We start from the raw sequence: 23,662 nt of genomic DNA on the forward strand, positions 1-23,662 counted from the left end.
TTAATAACTCAATGTTTATGAGAATTTTATTGAAGATATATTTTATAAATCAAGCAATCCATAATACAGTTTAAACTGAAAATTCAAAGCATCAGTTTCCAAGTTATAAGTCTATCAAACAACCTTCATGAGAAACAGTAATCAGATTTTGAACAGTTCCAATAAGCAGGTTGTCTACAGCCTGCATTTTCTAATTTAATGAAAAATAAACTGGTTGTAGAAGTGCTTAAGTATCTCTTTCAGCCACAGCATTGTAACAGTTACCAGAAACCTGTACCCTACCAAATCCAGGATTCCCTTATTTGAACCTAATATATAATATTATAATATGTTATGCTGAAGACACTACCCTAAAAGCTGAAAACGCAAAAGATTTGCAGGCTCTAATAATAAAAGTTAAGGAGCAAAGTGAAAAAAATGGGACTAAAATTAAGTATGAAGAATACCAAATTAATGACAACAGGTAGAACAGCCAGCCTTAGAATTGGCAAAGAAGACATCGAAGAGGCAAATAGCTTCTGCCTTTTAGAATCAACCATCAACGGTAAAGGAATAAGCTGTCAAGAAATACACTGCAGACTAGCTCTTGGTACAGCAGCTATGAAGGCCTTGAAAATAATATTCAAATACTGTGAAGTCTCTATACCTACAAAGATGAGAATCGTGCAAGCCATGGTATTCCCTGTGGCACTCTATGGAAGCGAAAGTTGGACTTCAAAGAAACAGGATAGGAAGAATATTGATGCTTTTGAATTTTGCTATGGGAGAAGACTCCTGAGAATACCGTGGGCAGCAAGACAACCAACAAATGGATCATCAAACAAATCAACCCAGAGTTCTCACCAGAGGCACAAATGACCAGGCTCAAAATACCTTACTTCAGATACATTACACGAATACCTAGCTCTTTGGAAAAGCTATAATGCTGGGAAAGAAAGAAGGAAAGAGAAGAAGTGGATGATCAGCAGGAAGGTGGATGGACTCAGTTACAGTGATGACGAGTGCACTGTTGGATAACCTGAAAACCAGATTAGGGATAGATCGTCATGAAGAAAATCTATCTATATGGTTGATAAGAGTTGAAACGACTTGATGGCACATAATCAATCAATATAAAATAAAATACTGCAACTTTAAACCTCAGGAAAAAGTTTCAGTATCCAAAAGCATAGGAACAGAATTTGAAAACTGTTTTCATTTTTTCATTTTCTGAAATACACTAATGACTAACTCATGAAGGAGTTTTCTAAATAAACATAGTGAAACCAGCTATAGTGTGAATAGTGGATGCACATTTATTATTTGGTATAAAAATTTTATTTGTTTGGTGAGAAAGTCTATAAAAACTGTATACTGCAAGCAATTTAGTGATACTAAATTTAAGTTTTCTTAAATTCTTAAAGGAATTTCCTTAAAGTCCATTCTTGTACAAAAAGTAAAATGTCAATCTCAAATCAAAAGGATTCTGGAATGTACGTAAAAGACAAGCATGTTTTCTGACTTTTTCCCATTTATATGAACTACTTATCTCTTCACAGCAGGTAAAATACATAATTAGTAGGAGGCCTCATAGAAGCTCCCCTGGACAAATTATACTCATACCATTCCAGCACAAAGGCACTGAGGCATTAATAAGAATGAAAAGAAAAAAAGAAATGTAGGGAAAAAATGGAAGCATCACTGACTAGAAAAGGCAAACACATACCGAGACACTAAATACTTCTATGAATTTTAGTACGGCAGATCATTTGACTTCAAAAGGACAGTAATACCTATATTTAACAAAATAGAGTAGAGAAAAGCTAGGATTATTTTTAAATGGTTCCCAGTAATGCTGACAGTTAAGAAAAGAGGACACTGCTGAATCTGAAACTAGTATTTTGAAGGTGTCCAGAAATTAAATTTTGTAAGCAATTCTTTAAAGATAGTATTACAGAATTTGTAAAAACATTCAGTGTAAACTGGGCAATCTGATCTCTTTCCCATATATGTGATTGTAAAAGCTTTCTCTTAAGAACATAGAGTCAACTATCACAGAATTTATAAAAGCTATTTCTATTTAAATGAGAAGAAATGGACACTTTGTTTTGCCTGTTGTACAACTTAAAGCATCTTATTTTTTTTCTTTGAAAGCTTATATAACAATGAACACATAAGAACTTTTTCTGCCACATATATTTGTTCTGACATTTCACCTTTTGCCTACATTTATTATGATGATTTCAGAATTGTCCAAAATGTAAAGATTTAAACTAATAATTTGACCATACTGACCTCTATAACTTTAATCATGATTATATGATAGGCTAACAGCATCAGTATCTGATAATTCTTTACAATTACTTATATAAGCATTTTGTGCTTACCTTGCGAGGCTGAAAATCATACTTCACACAGTGTTGAAAACCTTTGCCTTTTGACTTCAACGATGTAACTATTAAACAGTTACCAACAAAATGGGCAGAATAGCCAACACCTTTGCTGGTGCGAAAACTGAAAATTTTAAAAATATATATATTTTTAAAAGCTTTCCAAGAAAATAAACTTTTTAGCAAAATAATGTTATGCATTTATTTTAAATTCACATTAATCAAGAGTTCCTCCACAGAATTAGAAAATATTTCAAATAGTTTACAACTAAGACAAAGGTTTTTTTAGTTATTTTCATATTAATGTCTAAATACTGAATTCTGTAATAATGAAAAATAGTGTGTAACATTTCGCCATTCTGCATAATGTAAACTCACTTTTTTCCAAATGTTTATGTAGCTCCTAAATTTTGATGAACATTCAGAAACACTTTATTATGATTATCTGTTCTGACCTATGTCAACGCTTTCTCTTTTTACAGATCAGAAACTGTAAAAACATTAAATTAGTTACCATTAAAAGTTTTAACGATTTGACTATTGCTATATGCACTACAGTACATTGATGAGGAACTATCTGAACTTATATTAAACCTCTTGGTACGTTCTTCCAGTTGGTTTGTTTTTTTAAACAATACTCAGATTCTTACCAAGAGAGAGGTAATTTGTTATTGCATCCTTTCTTAAATCACCACATAGGTTTTGCAGTATTTCAAATGCTACAAATAAATATGTTATCTTCATTATGATTTTTTAACAGCTTTTGTTAGTATACAAAAATAAAGGAAGAAAGATAAAAGAAGACAAATAAATAGAAAACAAACAAAGCACATTATAATACATATTTGAAAGTCTCAGTTTTTTAATATGCCATTTAAACTTCACCATGCAGAATAATATTAATCCATTACATTAATGAAAAGCAAATACATATACATAGTCTCACTTAATGACTGCCCTCTTTAGTGACTGTTTGAAGTTACAAAAAAGTAACTTTATGACCAGTCCTCACATTTACAACCATTGCAGCATCTCCACGGTCACTTGATCAAGATTCAGGTGCTTCGCAACCAGCAGGCATTTACAACTATCAGTGTCCTGCAGTCATGTGATTGCCATTTGAGTGCTTCACAGCTGGCTTCTGACAGGTAGAGTCAATGGAAAAGCCAGTAGTAAAATCGCAAGTTGCAGTCACATGATGTCTCACTTAATGACTGCTAGTGATTCACTTAACAACTGTTGCAGAAGTGAGGTCGTAAGTTTGTTGCAGTCATGCGATGTCTCGCTTAACAACTACATCACTTCATGATAGAGTTGTAAATTGAGGGTGTCAGTGTTGTAGGCTCAAGGATAGTAACTAATACAGAAAATACTTTTTTTTAACAAAATGCTTTTATTCTTACAAAAATAGAGTGAGCAGAACAAGTTGATTCACTATAATGTTCGAAAATCTATCCATAATGGGTAACTAAAGATAATACCTATAATCAGTGTCCCAGGGATGCTGTTAGAATTTAGACATTAAGATGTAATGAGGAAATTGGAAAAAAGCTTGCACAACTACTGTAGAATCTGTACCAGCATTCAAAATCATAGTTATAAATATCTTATTAAAGGAAGTTGGCAATTTTTTATTCACAGGAATATTACTATAAATGTATTTTAGATTATAAAAGATTAAAAAACAAATATGTCTCATACCACTGAATGAGGACTTGGAGCTTTTCCTGTTTTCATAGATTCAGCAGAATTGTACTTAACATATATCATTTAAAAATAGTTAATCCCATCCGTAGTATCGTAAAGTATAATTCCTTTCAGAAATGTTTATTTATTAGATCAGTTATTATATTCATTATCCTGAATATCCTTAATAGTTGTAAGAGTATGTAGGAATGACCTTGGGAGACAGGAGGGTTAGCCCGTCTACTGGCTTGTAAAAGATGTCTTGGCATGTAAAAAATGTTTTACCAACATGTAAAAGATGTCTCATCCCACAGAACGGGGAATCATTTCGGAAGGGTTTTCCAGAGAGTAAAAAGAAAGGAGTATAGAAATACTTTCAGTGTTGCAACATTCTGTTAATGTAATCTTACAATAAAGATAGAGCTAGCACTTGGCTTCTGGAATAAGAAATGGTAGACTAAAGACGACTCCACAAAAAGCAGAGCCGATGACTGCGGTGAAGAACGAAGAGCCGGTGAGTAGACTGGCTCTTTCAACCTGTCCAGACAAAGAGAGGACAGGAGATCACCCACAAGTGCTTCAAACAGTTGCTCCTCATGAGGGGACCGCACGAAAGTGGTCTCCAGCATGTTTTGAGCACTGGGAAGATGTCATGAGTACTGATGGTGAGCAGGAGGGGGCTCCTATCCAGGGGGAAAAACGCATGCATAGTTTAGAGAATTTGAGCTGTCATTCAAAGAAATCCAGAACAGACCCGCCTTGACTTTTGGGGTTTATCTGTCTGGGTTTTCCCACGCTTCTTCAGTTTGGTAGGATTTTCTGTCTACAATAGCAGTAATAAAACACTAGAGACTTCTTCCTCATCTCAGCGTGGTCCTTGCTTAGTCAGGACAGAAACAAGGGAATAGCCATCTTGTTCAAACTGCAGCTGGCACCTTGAAAAGGACACTAAGTTCGCATACTTCCTTTTCTAATCACATTTGGAAATTTCTTGTTAAGTACTTTTCAGTTATTAGAGACCTTCGGTTCAACAAGTCTGAAAACACTGGGTGAGTCTGCCTTCAATCCTTAACAAAAGGAAAATTTAACTACAAGCTAAAGACTTTTTAAAAAATTGAAATAAATAGCAAAAAGCTAATTAAGACTTTGATTTTAGAAAGTTATAAACAGATTAAGGGTCCAGATAAATTGAAATAAGATTTTGGAATTAATTATAACAAATCCTTCCCTTGGGAAAGTGGACTTATTTGTAATATTTTCTAACACATGATAAAAAAATTTTCTAAGACATAATAGAGATAAGCAATTTTAAATATTGGACACTAAAGAGAACTAAAGATTTTAATTAAAGGGGAAGAATACATAAACCCGATTAACAGTTACAGAATGACGTCAAATATTATAACATTGGAAATACTGAAGGATACTTTTGAAAAATGGAATCGGAAGTTAATATCAACAATGTCAAGAGCAATATTTCCTTCTATGGATAGATCGTGTCCAAAAGATGTTATGGAAAAAATGGCAGAAAAGGAACAAGTTTTATCTGACAAGACAGAGTTGACACTGAACATGAATCTACAAATGACAGGCTATAAGAATGACATGGAAAAAGATGTCTCATCGGACATACAAAAGAAATTAGTTGATGCTTTAAAAATCAAAAGGGAATTACAAATAATAAACAAAGAGAGAGACCTGGATAATTCTTTTATATTAGATTTAGAAAAGAGGTTTGTTAAAGCTTGGATGAATCTTGTGAGAAGGGGCAAAGGGGCATATTTTGAAAAGAAATCAAGTTCTACAACATTACTTGAATGGACTATAAATTGAGATTTTTAGAAGTAAAAAAAAGGAATATAAAGTTGGTTTATTTGATCAAGGTTAAAATAGTATATTGTTATTTCTGGCAAACCTCAATGGACTTTTCTGACACCAGGACTGAAATGATGATGCTTCATGGATTTGTTTGTAGATAAGAGATGGGACATGGGTTGAAGAAATCACTGGTTGTAAATTAAGAGGAGGTAAAAAGTTACTAAAATTGTTATAGTTGTTATAATGGTTGGAATATATGTATACACACACACATACACACACACACACATACAGTATATACAGTATATATACTTCTTTTCTCTTTCTTTACTATATTCTTACTTTCTTTTCTATTTTCTACTTTTTTTCTTTGCACTTTTTACTCTCTTTAGTTTCTATTAGTTTTTATTATTACGATTATAATCTTTAATAAAATTATTTAAAAAATATGTAAAGGTAGAGCTAGTACTCCTGACTGTGCTTTTTGTCTGGACTACCTTGCAGAGCTAACAACAGTAGATGTTACATTATGTAACATTTCTCCATAAAGACTACTATAGACATTTTGCTTAAGGATCTTTAAAAATCATAAATTATTTCTACAAAATAGATCATGTAAATGGTCACTTCATCTTGAACAACTTTATTTACTTCCAGCATTGTTTCAATGTCTGTGGCACATTGTTTATCAGGGTTTTCAAGCTCAATTATTCTAATTTAGTGTGAATCAAACAGTATGACTTTTAGCTCTGCTATTTTCTAAGTCAAATCTCTTTTATCTTTCATTGCATACACTACAGTTTTTATCTGCATGATTTAATTATTCTAAAATACTATAAATCACAGGACAAAGTTTTAAAGTAACAGGCAATTCTACACAACTACCCTTCTCTTTTATTTTCTCTGACACTTTCTTTTGTAGGTCACAAATAAATTCAGACTGTAAAAGGAAACTTTAGAAGTTTAGGTTTGTAGATTTCCACTGGGTCAGCAATTACACAGAGCTGACCTGTGGTATGGTCTCTCTACCTCTAATAAGCTGAATATCTCTCAAAGTTAAATGATAAGGGAGGACTTTGATGGTGGTAGGGAGGACTTATCATACAAGTCTTCCAAGATAAAAGTGAAGATAAAACATATTTCAGGCTATATATAATGAGAATTTTCCAGAACTCACATCAGAAATCAATCACTTGTAGACTTCTAGGCAGTAAAAAATCAATTATATTGTTGAGAATTATTATTTTATTTTTGTATGTGCTCAGAGCCTTGCCCAATATCTTTCCCAACAAGTTTTCCATTAAGCACATTCTGTACCCTTGTCATTATTAAACTCCTTCTTCCAGCAAGTGCATCTATATAACATATAATCTGTTAACATATTCAACATTAAACAGTTCTCTAGAAGGCAATAAAAATTAAATTTCCTGGGATTATTTATTATCATTTTCCCATTCCTAAACACTATGCCAAAGATGTTTAGGTTACAAAAGAAAACTAGTGCAATTTATTGTTTGTTAATTTTAGACATTTGAAAATTGTAACTGAAGCTGAAGGGTAGAATGTCATTATATCTCACATTTTTATCAAAATAATAATACTGACTCCAACTTAAATTAATTTTTATAAATGGGGGAACATATAAAATTACATACAGAGTAAATCCAGCCTGAGTTGGCCATTCCTGCCCTATGTAATGCATTTCCAAGCCCTAGTTTTTAATGATGGATATGGAAAGAAATGATCAAATCCAAACTGCATTTATTCAAAAGCACAATCTTATGTTTACTCAAATGTAATTCCCATTGTGCTTAGTATCACTGATTCCTAGGAAAGTGTACATAGGATCATAGCATCAGTTTATTAATACATTATACAGAAATCCTATATGTTACCTTGGAATAAGGTTACTTATTTAATAGTTTGGTTTATGTTAGCCTTTCCTCCATAAACACACAGCATTCACTCCTCCAATTCTTCCTGTAACAACCCTGTGAGGTAGGTTGGACTGGGAGATGGTGAGAAGACATGCAGAAGGCTATAGTGTAAAGATTTTCTCTTTTCTTAGGATATTTCCATCTGGTTACAACAATATCTGAAAATGCCTATATCTTGTAGATAATTTTCTCTACTAAAAGAAGCAAGCAATTATTTAATTGAAACAGAACAAGGCTAAAAATATTACAATCATACTTACCAATAAAGATATGGTTTATCCTTATCTACATTAATATTATTCAATGGATCCATGCGAAACCAAGTGTTAAGCGTAAACCCATTTTGATAAGGCCACTTGGCAATAGGAGGCAATGCAATTGCCTATGGGAAAAATAAAAAACAGTTAGTTATTGGCTTATAATACTAAAGACGTTTTGCAAAAAAACCAAGTAGTTTGCAATCTCAGAACAGATCTGCACACAATTCCATGTCATCCCATCATAATTCACACAAGGAGACTAGAATTTAGAAGACAGATGGGAATACAAAATCTCTCTGGGCTTGTTTTTTTCTGCCTGCTTTCCATTTCTTTCTTTAGTGTGGATATGTAATGCACATGACCCAGTGTTTCTAAAGGATAAAATATACAGCAGAATCTACCTAGTAACTATTTTACCAAGTTAAATCATCTTAAATCAATTCCTTTCTCAGTCATTAAAGCTCCTGAATGTATACAAACTAATTCTATGTAAGTAAAAGAATTAAACACAGTTATTGCACTTGGCTTCTGGAAGCATAGTTATACAGTAGAAGAGGATTTAATTTTTACTTCGAACAATAAATGATTGCTTAAAACTTACTGCAGCACTGCAGCCTGGAAAGTTGAAAAAGGTGTCAGGACCATGCCTCTGTGGCATCTGATTAAGGACTGACAATAGCTTGACTGCATGTCTAGGCTACCAAAAACAAAATTGAACAATTATTTTATTGTATTTATTGGTTAGGTTTATATCCCACCTCTCCTTCAAGAATTCAAGACAGCATACATAGAACTCCCTTCTCCAATTTCCCCCAGAAGAACCACTCCGTGAACTAAATTGGGCTGAAAGTTACAGGCTTAAAGTTAGCAGTGAATTTCCCTGATAAGTTTGAACCTGGGTCTCCCCAGTCTTAGCCCAGCACTATAACCACTATGCCACCAGTATCTATAATTATAATTAGATGTTAACTTTAATCACTTTACAACGAAGTACATTAGCTGGTATCTAGTTTTCCAAATAGACTAAAAATTCATTTTAAAGAAGTTATCAGAAGCTGACTTAAATTTTTAACAACCCTATTTGCTAAATGTTTAATTTCATACAATGTAGTACCTTAATTAAGCAAGTCATAACTATATTTGCATTAGCTACAGCTTACCCAGATTCCGTTTTCACCACGAAGCATGCTGAACAAAAGCTTCAATTCCTTAACGGTAATGCTGTAGCTGGCAAGAACCCCCAACATGTCAACGAGGAGATCTTCAAAGAAAAATAAAATTACTCTAATACTTCCTTAAATTTTTATATAAGTAATAGTTCACAAGTAGAAACTGGATTGATTGTTAAAACTAATAGTTCTGAATGCTAGGTTTCCCAGCAGTTATTTTATTTATTTATCACAATTCTTCACTGCCCATCTTGACAATTAATACCATGTCTTGCAAATCCAACAATTCATTGTGAGGTTTCTTAGATCTGCCATGACAGAAAACCCAAACACTTGTGCAACTGAATGGGCAGATGAAAAGTTCATATTATTAGCTTTTCCCTCCTTTTCACTAAACAAGTTCAACAACATAGAAAGATTTTCAATAAATGCAATATTGATCAAGAGAAGAATCTCACTACTTCACTAGCTTTCTGAAATGATCAGAGATCATTTTGTAACTATCTGGAAGCTGAAAACTATCACCTTTAACCCTAATTTGAAGTAGGAATATTATTTTTTTACTCTTACGTTTTCTATTATATTTACAGGTAATCCTCATTAATGTAATAGAATGTGAGAATGACCTTGGAAGACAGGGGAAGAGGTGGTGCCTAAGGAACAATCAGATAAAATGGGAGGAGCCTGCAACTGAGTAATGGACAGAGAAAGAAACTTAGAACGAATCCGCTCTAACTTGGCAGGCAGTAAAAAGAAATGGCGGGAGATTTATACTTTCAGACTTGCAAGATTGATGTCAGCCTCCCAGGTAAATCAAACAGGAAACATGACCAGACTAACTACTTCTACTTTATTGTTAGGCTACTTTAACAGAATCTTCTAAGTCTGAAAGTTTACCACCCTAAATTCAAATTGACAAACTTTTCTCTGACTAAAAATAAACTGAATACAAACTTCCAAAGTTATATTTTTGAGAAGATAAAAAATCATTTTAAAAAAGGGAGTCTGAGAAAATTATCTCAGCAATAGTCATAATCTACAGACATATTTCTTTAAAATACATAATTTCATTAATTGCAAAATATTCTGAATCTGTTTTTTTAAATCCTCAACCTGTATCTCCTCCACATGTTCAGATAATGTCCTTTAATAATTAATCAGTTCATACACAATGTTCAAAAATATCTGGAATATGATAATCTATTGTAAGATTTATACCTGCAATCATATCATCCACAGAACTCATCTTCAATAGCACTTGTTCAATTAAACCAACTTCTGTGCTGGTCTGTAAATTCCGGACACTTTTACGAAGGATGGCAGTGAACATACTCCAAATTTCTGCTTGACATGTTACATCACAGTGCTCTAAAAGTTCTGACATGCATATTATACTTTCTGCATCTTGAATTATAAAGTTCATCTCTAGATCAAATTCTCCACCAACCAACTGAAAATTTAAAAAGAAAAAACAAATTGTTAATTTATAGATCTTTATAAGATTCAGGCAAACTAACTCATTCTAGATGTTTATAGAAGAGTATTACAGAGTATTCTATAATCTATGAAAAGGAATGTACTCTTAAGGGATTTTCAAGATTTTCTTTATTCACTGTCATTCTAGAGTTGCAACCTAGATGCTTATTTGTAAATAGTCTTATATTAATTAAAATATATAAGTTAATAGCATGACAAATTATACTTTAAAATCATAATATGTATATCTATGATCATATATACTCTAGAGTGTGTGACAAAATTCAATTTCTCACCCTTTCTATGCCAGCATTTTCAAACTAAAACAAAGGAAAAGTATTAGATATGCCTAGAATGTTCCTAAGGAAGCTGAGTTAATGCAACTTCCTCAATGGCAAATTTTAGATGCCAATAAACTCTGTCAGCTATTATTCATATTCAATATTTTTCCTCTTTTAATTAAACAAGCTTTTGTTACCAGAGAAAAAACTTCCATATATTCACTTACTGAGGTGCCCATCTTATTTGTTAGTTTTTATTTCCAACCTTGTATCTTACCTGGCAACTTTAATTTAATAAAATAATAATTGTCATAAAAAATCATTAAAAGCATTTCATTTGGAATGTCATTCCAAAACAATGACATTCATTTTTTAAAAAACATTAAAATAAAACCATAAACCTAACCTGAGCCTTCATAAATCCAATGGTAAAAAGAAATAAGCAAGACTTAATTTCCAATGCTGAATCAGATTTTAAATAGTCCCATAGTCTCAACACTCTCTACAAGAGACCCAGCACAATATCCTTTACCTACTATCCTCCTTTCCTTAGAGTTATAATTAGAGGCTGATGGCCATAATATTTTTCCATTGAAGAGAAATAAATAATGGGCTCCTCCAGCCCAGAATCACTCACAGTAAGAAAAGCATCAGAATCAGGATAGGTATAACACTTTAAAGCAGCAAATTTTAAAATACACCATGATTATGGATGAAACACAGGCCCTGCCTTTTCTGGAGCAGCTAAACACTCTGGATCTCACTTAACCTGGAAGCTATTCTGGGATCAGGTTTATAAAACAGAGAAGCCTTTACTGACCAATTTTTTTTCCAACCAGTGGATATTCTCCAAGAAATTTTGGGTGCTCTAGTGCTGATAGCTGTTAATTTCCAGATATCAACTAGAACATGCATCAGAAATCTTATGGTCATTAAAATAAATGGGAAAATCAAAGAAAATTGGAAAGTCATAGGAAAAAAGATCACACACAAAAAAGAAAAACATCATTAAAAAGGGTCATAGGAAAAAAAACTCTCTCTTGCTTCACGATTAAATATTTAGTTTTTGAAGAAGAAAGCACAAAGAAAATTGCTTAATGGAAAAATAATAATTTGTTCTGATTGCAAAATTTGATTATTAATAAGACAAAGATAAAATCTTTTGAGACTTATTTCACAATGGCTTAGTCCACCTAACTGGTGACAATATCTTCAAACAAGTAGCATATTAAAGAATTGCAGAAACTAAGGGGAACATTTAGAGGCTTGATTGAATTTGAAAATCTTATAATATGTAATTCTGAACATCTGCTGGGACATATTTATAAATTGCTGGTGAAGTATGACTCAAAAACAAAACAAATCAAATACTGTATGATTAAATGGATGCAGAATGGAAGAACATTACACTTATACCCAATATTATGCTTAGAGAAAATTAGAGTTTAGATCTTCACTGTAACTTGGCCATTCCAAAATAAGTGAATGGTTTGTCATCATTAACTGTCTTATAGACTTCCTTGAATGTTTGAGAGCATCATCTTGCTTTCACTTTCACTTTCAGTTCTGCTTCAGCTGATAGATGGTCTGACAGTCTCCTACAGAATCATTTGAATAAAGCCTAATTCATGCTTTCTTCGGTGATGGCAGATCCTGAGGCAGCAAAGCATTTCCTAATCATAATACTACCATGTTCATACTTGAAAGCTGGTATGAGATTCTTCTTGTGGAATGCAGTGTTTTATTTCCTCCAGATATAACAATGTACATATAGCCTAGTAGAAAAGTATCCTTATAGTAGAAAAGTTCTACTGTTGACTTATCTGTCCATAGAACTATCTTACAGAAGTCAGAAAATGCTTTTTGGCAAATTTGAGAATTTATCTTCTTAGCTCTCACATGAATCCCGTTTTCCACCATCACTTTGTTAACAATGGAGTCATTGAACAATGAGCTTAGCCAAGGTGAGAGAAGTCTGAAGATCCCTGCATGTTGTTTTGAGGTTCATTGTGGATTTTCTAGAGGAATGTGCACTGTTCCCTTGCAGTGATTTTAACAGAACAGTCACTTTTGGAAAGATTTACTTGTCTGAAATCTTCTCAGTTTCAAGATTTCATTTCTGACTATGGGTTGCTGAAGTTCCAGGGCTTTAGAAATGGTTTTGTAATTTTTTTATATGACTCTTTTTTTTTTTTTTACAAAAGTCTTCAGAAATTTATTTTAAGTAGGGAAAGATGTGCCTATAGAGCCTGTATGGTGAGAAATTCATTGTGATGACAAAGCCAAATTTGGTAAGATTTGTATAGGGATAAATCAGGCCCAAATCAGAACTGACTGTTTATGAAATAAACACCTACTAAACTTCGGCATTATTTGTTCACTCAAAGTCTAGGACCTTAATTAAGTACTAGGACCTCAATTAAGAGAACTGTATATAGTGCAATCAAAAGCTAGTAACAACACAGCTTTTCTAGAAACCATATGGGGCAGGATAGGTTCATGCCATAGGTTCATGCCATCTGTATTACCTAATGTATTATTACTACATTGTTGTCTTGGTTTTAATATTGTTTTATTGTTTTAGTCTATCAGGAGCCCATGCAGATTATGATGATATATAAATGACAGAAATAAAGTATTTTTTTCATCTCCAAATCCTATCTAACCCTATATTTAGACTAAAGCTCAGTAGCCCACTCTCCTATTTATACAAAAGGTATTGAGCATACATTTTTCAAGAACTTACCTCAATTATTAAAAAATAATAATGGTAACATCCAGGAGCAATTTTATTGGTTAACTATCTAGACTGGTTCATCTACAAATAAAACAGTCATCACACAGAATCCATCTACAGATAATAATACTGTCAGAGAACTAATGGCACCATGAGCATTTCACAACAGTCTCCAGTGGCACATATATTAATAAACATCTTACAGCAAGACTGTCAAAACAATTACTTCTTTAAATTTTATAATAGCAGGGGCTAAACAAGGTAGTGTTATAATAATTTTCAAGCATCTTTCACATAGCATCTTTTTTTAATCATCTCGAATAAAACTCCAGCAACAATAAAACCTGAAAGCAAGAAACTAAGTTGTTCATTATCATCTCTCTTTATCACTCTCTTGAAAGACTGATTTTAACACTTCAATGCTTTGCATGAAATAGGCTTGATTAACTTTCATATCCTAAGGTTTTAACTTTGTTTGCAAATCTATATATAGCTGTGCTTGTAGTAAGTAAAGAACTTGATGTCGTTCTATGTTTGACATTTGACCTTCAACATCAGTCTTCATCAAGAGAGTTAACTCCCCTCATTAATTCAAAGCTCTTTCCTCTCCATGAAAAACTGTGTCCCCATCTACAAACAAATCCACACAATTAATACAAGTTCCTAAACACAGCACAAGCCAGTATCTTTGGGGAAGCTGGAGAGAAAAAATTAGCTCTACATTCTTTGCTATTTATACGTCCTGAGCCTTTTCCTCTTCCTTCAACTGCAGTTCCTCACTTTACAAGACATTTAGAAGCACATTTAGTAGTATTTGCAAATGGACTTGGCCATAAGTATTCATTGGGTATTTGTCTTTTGCAGCAAAAACAACAAAGAACAAGCAAAGCTTTGGCAGGTGACAGCTCTCTTTATCAGATGCAAAATGTATAATTGTGAAAGAAAGAGAGCATCTTGGGAAAGAAGGTGAAAGGAGACATGAGAGACAGAACAGTTTAACAAAATAACCAACCATAACATTGCTTTCTCAGTAATATAGTCTAATAAGAAAACTTGGTCTCTGGTTAGAAATAGTGTAAAATCTGAATTCTAGTTCAACTCTTTCACAGTGAAATCAGTATCTCTTATTATCTTTTATTCAAGAATGCCACTTTAAGAGTGTCCTAGATGGCTGAAATGTTTCCTATTGGTTTTGGATATTATTTCTGATGTCAACTTTTTATTAATTCATCCTTCTAAACAGACATTGCCCGGTTTATGTAAAGTAAAGTGTCATGGGCATTGCCAACAGATGATGGTATATACAACACTGGAGAAGAAGCAAATATACCCTGAAGTTATGACTGATGTTACAGATCCTGTAGCAGTGTTATCACTTTATATATAAAAGCACAGTTGCATCTGAATTTGCCACAGGATTTGGTTCCTATATCTGTTTTCCTGTGGCATGATATAACAACATCGTGCACTATTACTACAGGTCAAAGCACATTCAAATGTATTATCAGTAATTTATAGCCCATCATGCGGGACGCGGTGGCGCTGCGGGTTAAACCGCTGAGCTGCCGATCGGAAGGTCGGCGGTTCGAAACCGCGCGGCGGGGTGAGCTCCCGTTGCTCGTCCCAGCTTCTGCACACCAAGCAGTTCGAAAACATGCAAATGTGAGTAGATTAATTGGTACCGCTTCGGCGGGAAGGTAACGGCGTTCCGTGAGTCATGCTGGCCACATGACCCGGAAGTGTCTATGACAACGCCGGCTCCAAGGCTTTGAAACGGAGATGAGCACCGCCCCCTAGAGTCGGACACGACTGGACTTTACGTCAAGGGAAACCTTTACCTTTACTTATAGCCCATCATGGATAATGTTTTTCTTTCTCGTGTTTGCATGGAAATCCCATGCAGCATACAACTTCGTACAACTGTTAACCAGTAATAATAGAGCACTAGTTTCAAAATTAGCTCAATTTAATCATTTCCTCTTGAAACATTCAAAATTACTGATCTAAAGATCAACAAGTTTTTTAAAATTATATTATTACTATTTCTGATGTTGTCCTGCTCCTGCTCTACGATAAGTTTTGTTCTTATGAAAAATAGGGACATCAATGCTGCAGGAAGTAAGCATTTTCTTTCTCCGAACTGGTAGGTATAATCTAATAGTGATGACACAAATCACTAGAAAATGCATTCTATCAATTTGGAACTGAATTTGTATTGTACACTGCAGGAATCCCTAACCCTAACCCTGTATAATGAGGGCCACCTGTTTGGACAACAGCATTCAGAAGGCAGTAAGAGATTTAACAGTAATATATTTAGCCCAAATGAGACAGCAAAACAGGCAGCTAAAAAAAAATTAAACTACTCTTAGTAACAGTCCTGTTGCCTGAAATAAGGAAAGACAATACGTATGTTGAGTTTCACCTAAACTATGGTTTTGTGTAACATTATCTGAGTTTGTACAATATGCTGAGCCATCAATTACAATCTACAAATAACAATAACTAAATTGACACAACACAATAACAAAGACCAAATATCCAACAGTACAGTTTAAGAGAGCCAATTTCATCTAGTGGTTAAGGCAACAGGCTAGAAATCAGGAGACTGAAGTTCTAGTGCCACCTTAGGCGTGAAAGCCAGCTGGGTGACCTTGGGCCAGTCACTCTCTCTCAGCCCAAGTCATCTCACAGGGTTGCTGTTGTGGGGGAAAGAGGAGGAGGAAGGAGTATTAGGTATGTTTACCGCCTTGAGTTATTTATAAAAATAAGAAAGGTGGAATTAAAAATTAAATAAATAAATAAATATGACCTGAAATGTGATCTGTTCTCCACACAAGTCCTGAAACTAGATAAAGAGAACCCAATTAAACAAATGAGTCAAAAACATTATACTTGTTCATTCATTTATTAAGGAAAATGATCCAAAGCTGCTCTACAAGGAGTAAAGAGAAGAAACAGAGAAGTTATACCTTTAAGTATGCTTGCTTGCTTGCTTATTTATGTCATTTTCTTGCTAAATCTCTTCCCATATGTCCTATAAACCATGGCTCTTTCCTTGAAAGTAAGCCAATAGCTTATTCAATTATCAGTTCTCATTGGGACACTCACAGGAAGAGAACTATTGCTTGAGTGAGCGCTGACCACTATGACCTATTATTGGAGGAAAAAAAAGGAAAGGTGAAGAGGAGGCTTCCCAGAACCCCAGGAGGGTGAAGTAGCCTATAGGTATTGGGCTCTCCCCACAGAGTCACCCAACTGCATTGCTAAGAGAATAGTTGGCAAAGAGAATCATGTATTATTCAACTAGGCACTGCAGGTTGCTGATGGACTAAGGAGAAAAACACTACTTTAAAACCAGAATAGCAAAGATGACTTATGCCTGTCTCGTTCTTAAACCTGCCAAGAAGATCTCAAGAAAGCCTCAAAACAGCTTTATCAAGCCTTGGAGCTCATAACTTCAAAGAGCTGATCAAGAATTATTTGAATGGCTAAGCTAGATATGATGCTACGTTTTCTGATATGTGAAAGGGAACACATGCTTATCATTATTTATTAACAATCTTGAATAATTCTAATTAAGCAAGACAAAAACAGAATTACAAAATCAACATAAATAGTAAAAATTCTCAAATCAATTACCCATGATAGATGACATTATTCAGATCAACTGGGGCCAAGAGAACTTTGACATAAAACAGATTTTACTTGTTTCCTAAATACTAACAATATAGGGGCTGCATGTACCTTAAAGGGAAGGGTTTTCCAAAGTGTGGGGGCTTTATATATATATATATGCACATAGCTCGGTAAGGTGCTTGCATTTTTAAATTCTCCTTAGCGAAAGATAATTAGGCATTTCAGCATTATATAGGTGGACTGCTGGGGTATTAACCAATGTTACGATTAAAGCAAAGAACAGCTCTACTATCTTAAATTAATGGCCCATTAACCAAGCATTATATCTGGCACAGCAAGATTTTTTAAATGTCCAATTTCTTAATTGTTCAGCAGGTACAAACTCTTTCAGAGTAGCCTTTAAATGGAATAAATGAGCTGTGGAGTCTACCTCAGATAAGTTACAATAGTTATATGTGAGGTTAATATGACTCCATCACAGCAGGTTCTTAATTCCTGGTGAAAGCGTGCTATTTGAAAATAAAGATACCTTGCCATATAATTGACTTTAAAAAAAATAACATTTTATGTGAATGACATCATATGCCATTCAGATTTTTACCTCTAACTATTGCACGCTCTATTCTGAAACAGAATAAACTCCCTCATCTAGTTTTCTTATTTTCAGTGCTATCCAAACATCTAGTACAAAACTTGTTGATAATGCCCAACCAAGGAAAGGATGATGCCTTCCAAAACTAAACTGCAGGTCTTTTGAAAAGGCATGAATATGTAATGCACGGAAAGTATATTTATGCTAACATTTGTTGAGAGACAGCATGGTCTTTTAGGAAATTTCTGAATTTTCATTCTGGCAATTTTTCTTTTTGGATAGTGGAGAAAAGAACAAAGGGATCAGATATCTATAATCTGATTACTAATTAACATGGAAGGTTTACTTGAAGAAGTGGAAGTAGCAGGAACATTGGAGGAAATACTGGAGTTCTTCATTCTACGGGAGACTAAACCTGACCATAGCCAAATGTATACCTTCAAAATAGTAGATTTTGATAAGAACAATAAGTAGCGACCCATAGAAAAGCACCTAATGAGAAAAGTAATTCAAGATGGCAGTTCCTAAACAAAGAGATAACCAAAAGCACAATTCCAAGAAATCAAATGAGGAAAAAAATGGAGGAATGCAAAAGAAGCCAGCGTGGCTACATTCAAAAACTTAATGAAGTTATGAAAATAAAAAAGCCCATATATAAGAAATGAAAAGGTTACAAAGGAAGAGTATAGATAGGTAACCTAGAACTGAAGACTTGTTAGGGAAGTAAAAGTTCAGAATTAGCTGAGCTAAGTGAAGGCCACTAACAAACTAAGCTTCTTTAGTAATGTTCAGAATAAAAGGAGAAAAATAAAAGGATTGATTGATTGATTGATTGATCAAATTTATATGCTGCCCATCTCACTGTACCAGTGACTCTGAGTGGCTTACAAGTAAAAAGACCATTAAAAAATCCACACAAAAAATATACAAAGTTAAAAAGATAGAGAGAGCATCCTCAAGCCACCAACCACCCCCAGGGCTGCATACCACTATTGTATCCCCATGCTAGTTGCAGAGCCAGGTCTTAACACTCTTCTAGAAGGCCAGAAGAGTGGGGGCCAACCTCACCTCAGAGGGCAAGACATTCCACAGGGCAGGGGCAACAGCAGAAAAGGCTCTTCTCTTAGACCAGCTATTCAACATATATGGCAAAATCTTAACAGATAATAAAAGAAATAGAGAGCTATTCAACTCCTATTTTAGTTTAACCTTCTCCAACAAGTATCTGGTCATCAAAACCGCTACAGGAAGGGGCAGAACTGAAGCCTGAAATGTGTAGAAATGCAGTCACAGAATACAACTTTAATTAATATAAATCTCCAACACTATATTAATTGCATCCTAGGGCAATAAAGGAACCAGCTACCTGAATCCTTAACTATTACTTCTGAGAAAACACATAGAACTGGTGAAGTGCCAGATGACTGGAGGAAAACAAATATTGTCCCTATCTTCAAAAACAGCAATAAAGAAGATCCAACAAACTGCAGATCAGTTAATTTTCTTGATGGTGAGAAGATTCTACAGCGAATCATAAAAAAATTGATCTATAAGCACCTTAAAAACAATACAGTAGAATGAATTTGTCAGGAACAAATTGACCAAACCAATCGTATCTCATTTTGTGATAGGGTAATTTCCATAGTAGATTGAGGGAAACCTCTAGACATACTAGAACCTGAATTCAGCAAAGAATTTGATAAAGCACCCCATGATAGCTCTGCTGGAACTGGTAGAGAGCCAGTAACAATAGGTTCTAGAATTCAAAAACATAGGCCCAAACCAAGGTGAGTACAAAAGAGATTTTATTGATTAGTACAGTTACAGAGGAAAAAGAAAGTATACTAGCCTGTGCCTTTTCAGCTTGCCTGGAACCCTGGAATTGGCTGGCAGCTGGATAGTAGCTTCCCAGGTCTTTAGGTCTACACCAAGGTTCAAAGTGTCTGGGATCTCTGGCCACCTACAGTATTTTTTTTCAAAGGACAAGGAATACAGACAATACTGTGGATAACTCGGTGGCACATCTTATCAGTGACCTGGTCATAACTCAAACAGTTGACCTAATTCCCAAGATATTTTTAAGTAAGACATTGTCTCTAGTTTTCAACACCTAGAGATAGTCTGATGACAAATCATGTTAATAGCTTGGGAGCTCAGACAACTGACCTACTGCCAAAAATATTTTATACAAGACATTGTTTCTAATGCTTACCCTTCCCTCTGCAGATATCAAATTAGGAAGCTCATGCTGTGGAGTTCTTGGTGTTCTCTCTCTCTCTCTCTTCTATTAGAAGGTAATGGTGTTATCTTTATCTTAATTGGTACAAGTAGCAATACAGATAAAAAGCTCACTAGTGAGGGTGATTAAGTAACCCTTTCTAATAATGGGTGTTGGGTATTTATATGTGCAAAGGGAAAAACTAGACCTCTTTATCATTTCTTTCTCAATGACACTACACACTTTGATTAGCATACAAGTTAAGTGTGGGCTAAATGGCAGAACAATTTAGTAGATAATAATAACAGTAATAATAACAATTTATTGAACTTGTATGCTGTCTGACTCTCAATGACTGTAGCCAGCTTGAAAATCATACTCAAAGAGTGCTCATAAATGGCTACTCATTACTGCAGAGTGGAATAAAGTGAGATGCCACAAGGATTTTCAATGTTTTTACTAATAACCTGGATAAAAAGTTGAAAGGAATGTATATCAGATTTATAGATGACACAAAATTCGGTGGGATACTTAATATAATAAAGACAAAAATAAAATTCAAAACTATCTTGATAGGTTAGAGAAATGGGTTCAAAATAACAACATGAAATTCAACAGAGATAAGACCAAAGTTCTCTTTTTAGAAAACAAAAATCAAATGAACAAAAAACATCAAATGAACAGATGGGCAATCCCTGCATATAATATTACTTATGAAAAAGGTCTTGGATGAATACTTGATTGCAATCTATGTATGAACTAACAAAATAATGTAGCTGCAGATATACCAAATGACATTGAGGCTGAATCAACAGAGGGATAACTTCAAACTCACAAACCCATTTCACTTTATTTTGCTTTGGTGAGACCCCACCTCAAGTACTATGTCTAGTTTTGACCACCATGCTAAGAAGGATTCAGAGAAACTCATACAGGTTCAGACATGTGCACAAGACTCAACAGGATACTAGAAACTGTCCTACAAAGAGAGACTGAAGAAGCTAAGTTTGATTAACTATGAGAAAAGACATCTGAGATGGGGATAAGATAGTATCCACCAAAAACTAGAAAAGTGGTCTTATAGAAGAAGGTCAAGATCTGATCTGAGTAAAGGACCCAGAATAATGGATTTAACAGAAAAGCAGATTCCAACTGAATATTTTTTTATTTACTTTATTAAATGTATTATGGCCACCCACTTCAGAAGATTCTGGATGGCTTGTGTCATGGTGAGCTCCAGTTCCGAGGTGGAGACCAATAATGTGCAGTCAGCTTCAGATTTAGAGGGAAAGACTGACAATGTGCAACCGGAGTTACTGGCAGAACTGCCACCAGAGCAGCTGCAGGCAGAGGAGGTGGTACTGCCTGCACAGCTGCCACCGATCTCTGAAGATGAAGAGGCTCAGTTGCCACCCCCTCCCAATGCGAGGACTCGCTGTGCACAGCGGACAGCAGAGCAAAGTTGCTCTGTGAGGTTACTCTCAAGGAAGGAGCCTCACCCTCCTAGATGAGCCACACCGGGGTTGCTCTTATTTAAGAAGAGCAATGAGCTCAAGCCTCTCCGCTGGCGACAACCATTTACAAACCCAGACTCTGTGTGCCTTGCTTTTGGACTCGAACCTTGTGACCATAACCCTGACCTGGGCCAACTGACAACCTTGCTACAACGTTTTTGGACCCTTGGATTTCGCCTGACTACTCTTGTGCCTGCTGCTTGGATTTTGGACTCTCTCTCTCTAGGCAAGTCTGCTGGACTTGTGGGGACTTGATTTCTTTTGTGCGCATGTGTGCGTTTGCACATACCTTTCCTTCTGCTGCTTGCTATTTGCTTAAAACCCATCTAGTAAAAGTTTGCAACTACCTCCCCATGTGCTTGTGTGTGCTTGGCCTGGGACAGGACAGCTTACAATAGCCAAATGTACAATTAAAACAGTAAAAACATGAAGCTAAACATGGCAGCCCAGATTAGAAATAACCATAACAATAAAAATATGACAGCAGCTCTACAGACACACTTCCCCCACACCTGGGAACAGAGCCAGGTGTTAAGGCCTTTCAGAACCACAGGAGAGTGGGCACATATGTATCATGCGTATCTCTGGGAGGATGCTGTTCCAGAGTATAGGGGCACTGACAGAGAAGGCATGGTTCCTCAGCCCCACAGATGGCAACGTTTAATTGAGGGGATCTGGAGAACACCCACTCTGCCCGAATGTATTGGGTGGGCAGAAACTACTGGAGATAAGTGGTGTCTCAGATAACCAGACCCTATGCCATGAAGGGCTTTATAGGTAACAACCCTCACCTTATTAGAATATTAGAAAACGTACTTATCAGTGAGAGCAGTTTAACAATAGAACAAACATTGCCTAGAGAGATAATAGGCTTCCCTTTGCTGGATGTGTTCAGAGGCCAAACAACTGTCTCGGATGTTTTATTTTAGTTTCCTGCATTGAGCAGGGGGCTGGATTTGACAGTGTCCTAAGAGATCTTGTTGTACTCCTGTGTGTGGATATTGCAATGTTTTTTATGTCCCAGCACATTTGAAATAAATTCATACATATTTAATATCTACAGCAAAGCAGAACGTTTTACTATTAATTATTAGAAAATGGAAGTTATAGTCTTTGCAAAGAGACTTAACATTTGAACGACTCTTCTGAATGCTATCTTGCTTCCCTCTTTGTTGATGTAATGGTTCTTGCGTATTTCTGCCAAGGTCAACTCCTTTATTCTGTACAATGCCTTTATCTGGTGTCCTCCCCCTTTCACCTGCTGTGTGGCACTATATAGAGACCCACAGAGATGACCTCTGACACACTATTCAAAGAAGGTTACAGCGAGCAAAAACATGCTTTAAGCCCAAGAAACAGGGAAAGTGTTAATAAGAGACTCAGTCTGGCTGTGCCCTGACCCTCTGGGGTTTTAAAGGGAGAGAAGGGGAAACACAGGCGTGCAAGATTCTGTTCTAATCAACTTTTGGATTCTGTTTCCTGAACTGGTCAACCTCAAAGGACCAAAAGATAGGAATTTCACATCCTTTGTCCTTATTTGCCAGTAGAATGTGAATAACAACAACAACAATAGAATATAAGCTCTATAGCACCAGTTCCTGTCTTTGCAATTTTTAGAGCATGTGAATAGGAAACTGACAGCCACTGCTCTTTGGATATATAATTCAAAATCAGTTATCTCAAAACTAAGAAAAAGGGAAACATAAAGCATGTAAATTCCACATTCACATGTGGATAAAAGAGATAAAAATCAGAGCTCCTATAATTACAAAGGATAGAGAGGTACATAAGAACAACGTAAGATTCTGGAAATAGAAACACTGCTCTCGAAGAAATTTAGGAAACCTTTCTGCATATAGATCTGAAATTGATCAAATCGTCTGAACTTACATGCAGTCACTGGATATCCATCAATTAAAAATAAATAAATATGCAGAAACTAAAAAAAATACCTTAAAATGCTAAT

At 35.0% G+C, this 23,662-nt stretch overlaps 1 protein-coding gene across 3 annotated transcripts in view; it reads right to left on the reverse strand.

Moving 5' to 3' along the window:
• NBEA (neurobeachin) overlaps positions 1–23,662 on the reverse strand; it is a 454,810-nt gene that overhangs the window by 400,652 nt on the left and 30,496 nt on the right. For all 3 annotated transcript variants that reach the window (XM_063305700.1, XM_063305699.1, XM_063305698.1), the window contains exons 2-6: positions 10,458–10,689; positions 9,231–9,331; positions 8,672–8,767; positions 8,071–8,192; positions 2,367–2,493 (exon numbers count right to left, since the gene is read on the reverse strand). In XM_063305700.1, the coding sequence (XP_063161770.1) occupies positions 2,367–2,493; positions 8,071–8,192; positions 8,672–8,767; positions 9,231–9,331; positions 10,458–10,689 (678 nt within the window). The remainder of the gene's footprint in view (positions 1–2,366; positions 2,494–8,070; positions 8,193–8,671; positions 8,768–9,230; positions 9,332–10,457; positions 10,690–23,662) is intronic.

Source organism: Candoia aspera, chromosome 5 (assembly GCF_035149785.1).
Source record: "Candoia aspera isolate rCanAsp1 chromosome 5, rCanAsp1.hap2, whole genome shotgun sequence".
Taxonomy (NCBI): Eukaryota; Metazoa; Chordata; class Lepidosauria; order Squamata; family Boidae; genus Candoia; species Candoia aspera.